General features: G+C 35.7%; 1 protein-coding gene and 1 long non-coding RNA gene across 3 annotated transcripts in view; both read right to left on the bottom strand.

The window, feature by feature from the left end:
* Positions 1-971: 971 nt before the first annotated feature.
* LOC107553308 (uncharacterized) lies at positions 972-3,657 on the bottom strand. Its single transcript, XR_001604957.1, has 3 exons — positions 3,465-3,657; positions 1,561-1,769; positions 972-1,453 (listed from the first exon to the last, which is right to left on the bottom strand). It is a non-coding gene; the product is annotated as an uncharacterized lncRNA (long non-coding RNA).
* A 1,110-nt stretch (positions 3,658-4,767) lies between these two features.
* LOC107553307 (rab11 family-interacting protein 4B) overlaps positions 4,768-12,351 on the bottom strand; it is a 21,818-nt gene continuing 14,234 nt past the window's right edge. For both annotated transcript variants that reach the window (XM_016235498.1, XM_016235499.1), the window contains exons 9-13: positions 10,813-10,894; positions 9,949-10,086; positions 9,305-9,463; positions 7,124-7,267; positions 4,768-6,551 (exon numbers count right to left, since the gene is read on the bottom strand). In XM_016235498.1, the coding sequence (XP_016090984.1) occupies positions 6,435-6,551; positions 7,124-7,267; positions 9,305-9,463; positions 9,949-10,086; positions 10,813-10,894 (640 nt within the window). In that variant the 3' untranslated portion in view covers positions 4,768-6,434. The remainder of the gene's footprint in view (positions 6,552-7,123; positions 7,268-9,304; positions 9,464-9,948; positions 10,087-10,812; positions 10,895-12,351) is intronic.

Consider the following 12,351-nt stretch of genomic DNA (forward strand, 5'->3'; position numbering starts at 1 on the left):
AGGAAATAAACTGTTGTACCAATAAACGTGCCTTTACACTTGCCAGGTATTTCTAAACATCACACCCTTAATGTTTTAGACATTAAATCTTTGTTGTACTTTTGCCCAAAAAGCCAGCTGCACTAAACCCCAGTAAGATATGAGTGCAAGATAAAAGCATTGTACAAAATCAAAACGTACAACTGACTGTGTGCAACACATTTTCAGCCCAGAATAATGTAGTATTAATAAAAACTGGTCTAGATTACAAATAATGGTAGAGTTTGTAGAGTTTCTGACTAACTTGTTACTTACTGTCTGTTCTTCACAGTTATAATGGATCAAAAAAATGAGATAATATAGAGGCTGTCTCAGATGATGGTTAAATGTCAGAAAGGTATTTGGGCAGGCTGTGGTAAGAGGGTCAATAAATCATCAAAATAAATTATCTTCCCAATATACAAACTGTATATATATATACAGTGGGGAAAAAAAGTATTTAGTCAGCCACAAATTGTGAAATTAAGGAAAAACATTGTTCTTTCTAAAAAAATCTTGAGGGGGAAAAAAACTGAACTCAAATTTCTGAACAGTAGAGTATATAATAATCAGTATTACAATTGGACTCAGCTGTACAAAATAATTTAATTTGATTTTCTTCTTCCTTTTAGTTTTTGACAGCAGCACAGGAAATATTTATGTTAAAGCTGATGATTCATGTTATCCCAGAATGATTTTTAGATATAGACATTTGAGATCTGTAAGTAAAAGTAAAGAACAACAGAGCTTGCTTGACTCTATCAAGAGATCAGTACCAATGCTCAATTCAGACAAAGCTTTCCTGAAGACTAAGCTTATACTGCCACCTAGTGGAAACACTTGTGAAATGACACGTTGCACAAACGAATGCTCATTTTCAGTTCAATTCCAATAATTCTTTAATGTGCTTTAAGTCTACACAAGAACAACATTCCTTCCTATCACTTTGTTTTAATTCAGATTAACATTGTAATGCAGTATTTAATAGATAAACAGTAATCAAATTGAAAATTGTGCTTAGAGATTAAAACAAATTGGCTTCAACTGGCAAAAATCAATGAATGAAATAAACTTGCAAATATGAATGCTCAGCAATGATTTGATCAACATAACTATAAATTAACATCAAATACTGAGAGGCCACTAAAAACAACAAAAGTACTTAAAACATTAGCCTGGGCTCAGTAGCTTATAAACAAATTTTATATAAACTTTTTTTTTTTCCTGAAAGGAAGCACATATACAAGGAACCAACAGCCTTATTCTTCTGCATCAGCAAACTGGTCATCCACTACAGCATAAATAAAGCGGACCCATTTCACAGGTTTAATGTGGTGAATTGCTGGGCTGTAGTGTTCCTGGCTTGAGCTTGGGCCATTCTGGACATTACAGTGAAACCCCTCCCTTACTCCAGTACTCAAATCATCTCCAGGATCTGTGTTAAAAATACAGCTATTAATGTCGAGCCACATCAATTGTTGATTACAAAGTTATTTTTATGGAATAGAGATTCTAAAAAACTTTATTTGGAAATGAAATTACCATAAGGAGGCTCTTTCTGCTTTTCAATGCGTTGTGAAATCTCCTCTAACTCCTTTTCCCAGTCCTCTTCCTGACTAGGGGTCTGTGGCTTGATGTTGTTGTTACCCATCTGAGGGAATCTTCGATATACTTTTTTTGGTCTCCACTTGTATGGGCGCATTTCTTCTTTTTGACCCCTTTAAAGTTAAGGTCTCCTCCGGATGCTAGGCCTATGTTAAACATGTTGCAATGTTAAAAATGTGTAAACAACACATGAACATTCTATTCTGGTAGTGTTTGATACAGTGGAGAAAATATTTATTTGATCCCCTGCTGATTTTGTAAGTTTGCCCACTTACAAAGAAATGAAGGGTCTGTAATTTTTATGGTAGGTTTATTTTAATGTATAGAGACAGAATACCAACCAAAAAAATAAAAAATAAAACATTATATAAAGGTTAGAAATGTATTTGCATTTCAGTGAGTGAAATAAGTATTTGATCCCCAAGCAAAACATGACTTAGCACTTGGTGCAGAAACCCTTGTTGGTAAGCACAGAGGTAAGACGTTTTTTGTAGTTGGTTTGCACACATCTCAGGAGGGATTTTGGTCCACTCCTCTTTACAGCTTCTCTCTAAATCCTTAAGGTTTCTTGGCTGTTGTTTGGCAACTCGAAGTTACAGATTTTCTATAGGATTGAGGTCTGGAGACTGGCTAGGCCACTTCATGACCTTAACGTGCTTCTTCTTGAGCCACTCCTTTGTTGCCTTGGCGGTGTGTTTCGGGTCATTGTCATGCTGAAAGACCCATCCATGACCCATCTTCAGTGTTCTGGCTGAGGGAAGGAGGTCCTCGTCCAAGATTTTACAGTACATGGCCCCGTCCATTTGCCCCTCAATGCGGTGAAGTCATCCCATACCCTTAGCAGAAAAACATCCCCAAAGCATAATGTTTCCACCTCCTTGCTTGACTGTAGGGATGGTGTTCTTGGGGTCATAGTCAGCATTTCTCTCCCTCCAAACACGGTGAGTCGAGTTAATGCCAAAGAGCTCAATTTTTGTCTCATCTGACCACAGCACTCCAACAGTTGTCTCCTTCTGACCAAGCTGCTTGTTGATGGTCTTGTAGCCCATTCCAGCCTTGTGCAGATCTACAATCTTGTCTCTGACATCCTTTGGTCTTGCCCATGGTGGTGGGAGAGGTTGGAATAGAAGATACAGGTTGTGTGGACAGGTAACTTATACACCTAACAAGCTGACATTAGGAGTAACTTCTTAAAGTGGCAGGATTAATCTGTGTTCCACATGGGCACATAACCAGACTGTGGGAGCCAGAATTCTTGCTGGTTGGTAGGGGATCAAATACTTATTTCACATCTCTAACCTTTATATAATGTGTTTTTTCTGGATTTTTTGGTCGGTATTCTGTCTCTATCCATTAAAATAAACCTACCATATAAAGACCCTTCTTTGTGGGCAAACTTACAAAATCAGCAGGGGATCAAATAAATATTTTCCCCACTGTACATTACTGGGCTTTTCACAAAAGTAACCCTGTTTTTTTTGTTTGTTTGTTTGTCACAACATTAAATTCAAATTTCATTGACTACTATTCCAAATTCACTTGAGCGAGGCCCAATTCGTTTTTTTTTTGGAAAAGGGTTTTGTTGACGTTTTCTGTATCAATTAATTCCTTAGTTGGTTAGTTGTCATCACCTTACCGTGTCTAGGTCGTTTAACGTCTTGTTAAAAATCACTTAATGTGGATGAAAATGTAAATATTTCCGTTGCATTTTTGTGATCCAAACCAAAAATGATCCCCGTGCCAAACAACCCGGTCTCCCTTGTACTGATAGAGTATCATTGTCTAATTTACGTTTTGTCATCATTAACAAACTTGTGAAGTGTACAGATTTTTGAACTCACGGCGGCCCCCTCGTTCCCGTCAGAACTATTACTCGTAATCAGTGATATGATGATGCTGCTCTTGCGACGGCCGTTCACTCTGGTCCAGTTTTCTCTTTAATAAAACTTCCGAGCAAGTACCGAGTGAAACAATTAAGCTAACATTGAAACTGCTAAAGCAAGCAGCGCCCTCGAATGGCCAAAGCAAACAGCACGCCATAAAGCGGTAATCCGTAGGTTTTAAACGCTCTTCTTGCCATTATTTAACTTTGCAAGATGTTGTAAAGGCTCATTGAGAACAGGAACGCTTTGAGGCCTGGGTACTCTGAACGCAGACATTTTTAATGTTCTGTGATGAGTAGCATGAAGTGGAGCATTATAACATTTAACCAGAGCTAAAAGTCACGAAGACTGAGAGACGCCAACGGACGTGACTTGCAGATGTTTAACAGATATAAATGCAATTTTTTGTTTTAATATATTATGTTGGGTTATGTCAACTGTTAAACTACGACTGTAAACGTTTGTTCAGTATCGTCTTCGTGTTAAATAAAAAATATATAATACAGACAAAATATAACTTGCAACCCAATGGAACAATGAACAGAAGTTAGGCCTACCTAAGAAATATCAGCTCAAGAGCAATAGTGTTTCACCATTTCATTTCATCTTCTTTGCTATGATGACACAAGGAACAGTAACCATATACAGTCAATTATTAAGATTGTTATTGTTATTCAAGGTATGACATAAAATATGCTATGCATATATGCAGCCTTTGTTCCAGCAGAAGTTTTTTTTTTAAACAACAGTTCCAACTATTCTAGTGAACGCAACTTGACCACGTATATTTCCACCTTTCTGCAAAACTTGTTAAATGTAAATTGTTGTAGGCTATAGCATGACATGACAATAGCAGGTGTTTATTGCTGCTATGCCATCCTTTGCTTTGCTTTTCCTTGTTTATGATTTTTTTTTCATTATTGGAATACTGTATCCATTGTATCATGACCTATATGACCTTAGGTCTTTGCTTGACACATTTATGTCACGAGATCCATAATTTAAATTTTCATATATAAACCTTTCTTAATATTTGCTCATTCTATTTGCATCAGTCTTGAATACAGGGTCATGTACTGTATATACCAAACCCTTTAAGCCACATATGGAATTTTGTATTGCTTTATTTTAGAACATCAGTTTGTTAATTTCTTATGTTCAAGTTCAGTAAATTCAGTAACACCTGACATGCAAAAGTAAATGCCTATATGCACATCTTGATCTAATTTAGATCCGAAACAGAAATAAGCCCAGTCATAAGTATTGCTAAGGCATTTCAGAATAATCTTATGCAGAAAATGAAATGCAATTGGTATACATTTTGTGCAAGTGTACAGATACCCTTTTTTGGATTAAAGTGTGTGACCATTCAGCATGTTGTGACATCATGAGCCACTGAGTTAGTCTGCTCTCTCGTAAACAAGCAAAACTAATACTGCCGCCTTCTCAGTGCCTCCTTCATAAATATAAAGAGAATAAGAAATAATCGGTACTATATAATCAGATAGAGATTCACAAAATAAACCGAGAAACAATGAAAAAGCAATGAGTGGCACAAGTAAAAAGGTCATTTCTTTACATCATTTACAAGTTTTTAAAAATCCCACACACATGTATAAAGTGTAATATAGCTCAGCAATTATTTAATTTGTGAAAAACAGGTTTACTTGAGTTAACTAATGAGTGAAAAGCACAAATACTACAAGGAAATAGGAGGCATTTATGTGAGAGAATATGAAATTTACAGAATCACATATACTGAATGTATGCCTAGATCAGCAGAATAAATCAGATGCTTTATGTTGTCATCACATACAATCTATTGACTGAATAAGAGATATGTGTAACTGTGGGGGACACTTTTAGAATACTCTTTTTTTTTTAAATGACCATTTTAAAAATGTCTGACATTCAAAATATGAAACCTTCCTGTGATAGGAACACAAATGTCATAGTGTTTTGTGTTTTAGACCTGCATTATCTGATGTAAGTTTATTTGTATTTAAATCACATTATAGAAAATTGTGAGAATCGTGCATTTGAAATGAACAACAATATTATTTTAGTTTGGAAGAACAAGTGCAAGTCCCTTTAAGGCTATTAAGAACATAATTCAGCTGACAAAAAGACAGGTCTTAAACTATTATGCTAAAGCCCATAACCCGAAATACTACTTGTTTGGTACATTCACAATGCCATTTTACATTCAACCTCTTGAATTTTCACTTCCTTTTGAAGCACACATAGTGCATGTCAGAATAAACATCTCACCGTTACATTGCAAACACAGACTAAAGTCATTGCCCTGCTCTAAAATGGATTTCTTTTACAACAGGCAGTGTTATCAAGTTCCAGTTTGAGTTTCAATTACCTCTCCTCTATTCTTCTAATTTGTCTCTCCTTACATTGTTCCCTCACTTGCAATTTATAATAGGAAGACAGTCAAAAACTCGCTCACCAAAATCATTACAAGTATACCCACAAAAGTCTCTTTCCTCATACTCAGCAACTTTGAATGGGACAGGCTTCGATGGCCATCAAATAGGTAAATATTTCTCTCTTTTTTATCATTTCTCATCACATCCCCAGTGCAAACTCAGCAAACATACACCATCCATATAACACAAATACACTCTGTGAGCATCCAGTGTGATATATTCACATATTAGTTGGTGCAATTCAGTAACCATAATGACATTCCAGTGAAAAACTCCCTTGTGTTGTACAGAGCAGCACAAATGCCCTATAAAAGTGCATGAAATATTTCACCAGTATATTTTACATTTTTGTAGCAAGTGAAAGGTGCACAAAACACCAGCACATTGTAGTTATTGTGCATTAAGAGGCACAAGTCATTTGATGTTCAGTGCTACCTCAGGGGGAGCTCTAGATCCACTGTTAAGATTCTAAACAGCTTATGACAGACTTTTAGTTTTTGATTTCCAGAATAGACGGGTTGTGGTCCAGAATAGATAAAATTATCTTGTCCATGTATTGCCTGAGTCGGAAGTTTATCTCCTCTTGTTCCTTGAGGGCTTCCATCAACTGTGGGAATGAAAACAAGTTTAGAACTGTATAGGACAGGTCTCCAAAAAAAAAAAAAAAAAAAAAAAAAAAAAAAAAAAAAAAAAAAAGGGAAAGTTTGCCAAAATTTTTACATTTTGAATAAGATTTGAGAACTACTGAGGAGGTCAGGATTAACACACACATACAACTTTAATTTTGGCCTGTTCCTCACACAAAGCTATTGGTGGTTTTAGAAAACCTTTGTCCCATTATGCTAATGAACATTTTGGAACACTTTCTATTTTATTTCTCCTTTTCTGTTCCTCAGAACATTAGTAGGGTTTCGTTTGTGTTTGTTTTTTTCTCCTCCACTGGAAGGGTATGAAAGTGGGTAAATAATTTTTGGGTGAACTATTCCTTTAAGTTTACCTTTTCAGAGAACGTTCCAGGAAAAACAAACATGCTTCATACTGTTCTATTGCTTACTGGTACACATTTAAAAGGTGTTTTTATTTACAGACTTCCACTAGTATTATCCAGTTTTATCAGTACATCATAGTCACATACTTTTTGTTTAAAATATTCAAAACAAAGTCCTCTACTTTTCTTACCTGGTCACGGGAGGCATGATCAATCTCCATGGCCAGAGACTGCGCTTTTGTCTGTGTGGCAAACAGGTTTTTGGCCTCATGGAGGCTCAGACTGAGAAGCTGACCATTTAGATCTTCATTCTGTTCCCTCAGTTTCTGGTTCTCCTGTGATAGGAAAGAGGGAGGAGTTACAATTTACCCCCAAAAGATGATCGAGAAGTTATCCTGCTTTTCCTTTTCCTTATTGTGGCCTTGTTAACTGAACCAAGAGAGTTGGTTAGCCAGCTTCTGCTGGCAAAAGAAAGCAGTAAATGATTTGGTTTGAGATGATTATGCAATGAATCTAGATTAGAAAAAAATTATTAGATCTTCTTATAACAGACATATATACACACACAAGACGAAACACTACTAAATGTTTACTGCATTAGCTATATTACTTCATACCACAATTAGTTCCAGCCCTCTAATTTGTTTGTTCAAGCGGTGCCGGTGTCCGAGTGTGCACATATTTAGTATAATAAGCACAGAGTGATTTCACTATTTGTATCACTCCAAAGTATGTGAATGGATTTTTGCATGGGTGAGAAGTGTTTTTTTTTTTAAGGCTGAAGCATCAGTGGAGTGCAGGAAATGGAAAATTAGAGTGGTATGAAAACAGAAAGCTTTGAGAAACATGGCTCTAACTCCGCTGTGGGCAAGAGGTGATATTGATGATATTGAATATAATAGCACTTCGGTGGTATTATGTAGTTATCCCCTTCTTTTGACAGGAACATGGAACTACAAAATCTACAACCTACAAAAAGTGTGGCTATATTAGATGTTAAGTGAGAAGGCATGCCAGCCTGGCAGATAATCTGAAAATAGACTCCTTGTGAATGAACACATTAGTGGTTAATTAAATGATTTTAAGTCTGCACGGGAATTACAGTTTACCATCAGACTCGGACAGAGTCGTGCCCGAGCAGACACAAGCTGCTGGAGGTCAAAGGGCATGTCCTTGGAAAAGCTCCTCTGCATATACACCGAGTAAACAAGATCAAATAAGAAATAGATGATTAACAAAATAGTTTATTTTGGTATCACTGTTTTCTGATGCTGTCTTTGCTTTTTTTTTTTAAACAAAAAGTGGAGACTGTGTCTGAATTATGTTTACAATTATGTTTACACTGTTCCAGTTATATCACATCCAATTCCAAGAGGTTAAAAGGTAATAAAATTGATAAAGAAAGAATTTTTTTTTTTATATATATATATAGGCATAGTTTTGTGAAAATGGAAAATAATTAGCACTTATTCTGTTTCTCAAAGATCTGACTACAAAGAACTATGTAGCCTTCACCATAGGAAATACACCTGCTAAAAGATCAAGTTACCAGCTTTCCATCTCTCTCACCTGTTTTAGTCTCTTGACCTCTTGTTCCAACTCACTCTCAAGGAATTACAGTTTACCATCAGACTCGGACAGAGTCGTGCCCGAGCAGACACAAGCTGCTGGAGGTCAAAGGGCATGTCCTTGGAAAAGCTCCTCTGCATATACACCGAGTAAACAAGATCAAATAAGAAATAGATGATTAACAAAAGAGTTTATTTTGGTATCACTGTTTTCTGATGCTTTCTTTGCTTTTTTTTTTTAAACAAAAAGTGGAGACTGTGTCTGAATTATGTTTACAATTATGTTTACACTGTTCCAGTTATATCACATCCAATTCCAAGAAGTTAAAAGGTAATAAAATTGATAAAGAAAGAATTTTTTTTTTTATATATATATATAGGCATAGTTTTGTGAAAATGGAAAATAATTAGCACTTATTCTGTTTCTCAAAGATCTGACTACAAAGAACTATGTAGCCTTCACCATAGGAAATACACCTGCTAAAAGATCAAGTTACCAGCTTTCCATCTCTCTCACCTGTTTTAGTCTCTTGACCTCTTGTTCCAACTCACTCTCACGTGTACAATTATGTTTACACTGTTCCAGTTATATCACATCCAATTCCAAGAAGTTAAAAGGTAATAAAATTGATAAAGAAAGAATTTTTTTTTTTATATATATATATAGGCATAGTTTTGTGAAAATGGAAAATAATTAGCACTTATTCTGTTTCTCAAAGATCTGACTACAAAGAACTATGTAGCCTTCACCATAGGAAATACACCTGCTAAAAGATCAAGTTACCAGCTTTCCATCTCTCTCACCTGTTTTAGTCTCTTGACCTCTTGTTCCAACTCACTCTCACGTGTTCGAGTGCTGTATTCTGATAGGCTAATGGAAGATCTGCGGCCACGCCCCATTCTTTCTGCCTCCAGCTTGTATATTTGGAGGTGCTCCAGTTCTCGCCGAAGGTCCTCAATTAGCTGAACATAAATGAAACAGAAAAATCACTAAGCTACTGAACTGATAACATTACTATTTTATATTTGAAAGTCAAGTACATGAGTGCTGTATAGCCTTCAGGCAGAGTAAAACATAACGGTAGCTCTGGACTAAATTAATAAATTCTTTTAATTATACTAGTGAATAGAATATGCTTCTTAGTCTTCTCTGTGTTTGAGTAACTTCCTCTCAGTGTTTGACTTGTATGTGTGCATGTTTAGGCTATCTTCAGTTGTGGTTTTTAAAGTACACAATCCATTTAAGCCTGAGGGCAACTAAAGCTGCCCAAGGCTCTGCCACTCTTTTCGATCTCTAAATATTTTTGGGTGACTACATCTTAAAACAATTGACGCACAAGTAGACAACCTTAGCTTTTGACAGTTTGCTGAATCATTTTACTGTTTTGCTGGCCTTTCTGAAATTTACTGTACATTTTTGCCCACTGGAAACTTTAGCACAGTCTTACCTCCTGCATAGTATCTCTTTCCCTCTGAAACTCATTTCTGTTCTGTCGTAGCTTGTCCATCATCTTCTTGTACAGATCCATCTCATCCTTCAACCGCAAGCTTGTATCCTCTAGTTTATCTGTCATACGCTGTCTCTCCTTTACATACACAAACAACATTTTTATGCATACAGTCAATTATAGGTCATATAGGTTTTTATCTGTACAATCACTATTGGGTCATTTTTTGTGAACTAATATTTAAAAATAAGTTTGATGAAACTTATTTTTATTTATTTTATTTTTATTTTATTAAAACAGATACCATCAAAGCCTTGATTTGTTTGTTTGTTTATTTATTTATTACCTATGAACACTTCTAGTTCTATAGACATTTAGAAAACACTTTTCACAAACACTTTCATAATCATATGTTCATGTTGTTCTTTTTTTTTCAGCTGTCAAACATTTTCTGCAATCTCAGACTGGTCAAACTCAAACCAACATGCATATTTTTTATAGAATAATAAAAAAATGTTTTTATAGATTGTAAAGAATATATATATACAGTGGGTACGGAAAGTATTCAGACCCCCTTAAATTTTTCACTCTTTGTTATATTGCAGCCATTTGCTAAAATCATTTAAGTTATTTTTTTTCCTGTAGCTTTCATCATTTTGAAAGAGTGAGAACTCTCAGATTGCTTTTCCAGACTAACAGGCGTGAGGAATTCATTTTGTTAAAAACATTTAAACAAACAGTGCCATTACAAGAATTAGCACATCCTCCTTTGCATCTCCTTCACCCTAAATCACAATGGTCAATTTACTCAATTTTCTCCTAAAAAAAAAAAAAGTCAGTTTATGTATAATAAAAATATCTTACGTCATCCAGTTTCTCTGTCTGGGCTTTCAGTCTGATCATGCTTATTGCCATCTCTCCATTTTCCTCCTCTAGCTGGTGTACTCTGCCAGTGGGAAAAAAACAAGCCATCCATCATACTCTTGCAATAAGCCTCCACTGCTCTATAGCCCTGAGAATCAAAAATTCTAGATGAAGATTTCTGGATGAAATATCAGGGTCCCTTTAATGCAGTGGTGTAGTGGAGTGCACTTTTTCATCAGTCGGCTTTGCGTATACCCACTTCTAAATCCCCTCTGATGCGCATCATTCATTAGTGTCCTGCATTAGGCAAAATCATGACAGTCCATCACATGAATAGCTAATCCAATCGCATGTAAAAAAAAAAATAAATAAAAAAAAATATATATATACAGTGGGGCAAAAAAGTATTTAGTCAGCCACCAATTGTGCAAGTTCTCCCACTTAAAAAGATGAGAGACCTGCTCCGTCAGTCAGAGAGGACGCCAATTGCCGACAGTGACAGAGATGCTGCTTCTTCATACGCGAGAGCATGTCAGGGGATGCACGCAGAGTGGTAAAATAAGTTAATTATTGATTACTAATTTGAATCAGTACATTACAATGAAAAGACCGAGTTTGGGCAGCCCTGTACTAGAGGCTCTGACAAAATGTTAATTGCTGCAGTCAATTTGTTTTTTTTGTTTTTTTTTTAATTATTGCAAAATCTGCACTTCTTCTGTGGCAAATTTTAATTTCATAATGATTCTTACTCCGTGAAGTCAAGCAGCAGCAGTTAAGTGAAAATATGCAAATACTACTTGCCCATTTTGGGGTGAACTAAATATACAAGACTAGTTTTACACGTCACTGTTTATAACACGTCATGGGGCATAAATTAAGAGTATACCCACTTCTCCAGGCACCACTACACCACTGCTTTAATGGCTCAACTGTCACTCTTCTGTCTAAAACCCCTTATGAAAGACACTCTGAGACTGCTTTAGAAATAAAGTGCATTAATTATGGAGATAGAATTGTTGCTTAATTCCAAATAAATAGATTACGATCCATAAATAAATGTAAAGCGAGATCGTGCTACGATTGGTCAGCGAAATGTGGCTGTTATCTGATTGGCTTGAGTAGATGGTGGGTGGAGTCCACGTATTTGTGGATTGTCAGCACGTCTTGACGCAAGAAATGTTTCACAATTCGCAAATGCACAGGGCGCGATTCACAAATGCATGCAGCTATCTACAAATGCACAAGACGCGATTCACAAATGCGTGCAGCTATCTACAAATCTACAGGACGCGATTCACAAATAAATGCCAGGCAAAGTTGTGGTTGTGACAAATATATTTGTGAATATGTTTTCATTTGCAAATCTCATTTTATTTATTTGGGAATTTAATTAATGTTTGTGAAACTTTAAGATTTATTTGTGGATCTCATTCAATATATTTGTCAATATGTTTCATTTTTGTTCATCTCTTTACATTTATTTGTGGATCATAATCTATTTATTTGGAATTAAGCAACAATTCTATCTCCATAATTAAT

Source organism: Sinocyclocheilus grahami, unplaced genomic scaffold (genome assembly GCF_001515645.1).
Source record: "Sinocyclocheilus grahami isolate Dianchi unplaced genomic scaffold, SAMN03320097.WGS_v1.1 scaffold469.1, whole genome shotgun sequence".
NCBI lineage: Eukaryota > Metazoa > Chordata > Actinopteri > Cypriniformes > Cyprinidae > Sinocyclocheilus > Sinocyclocheilus grahami.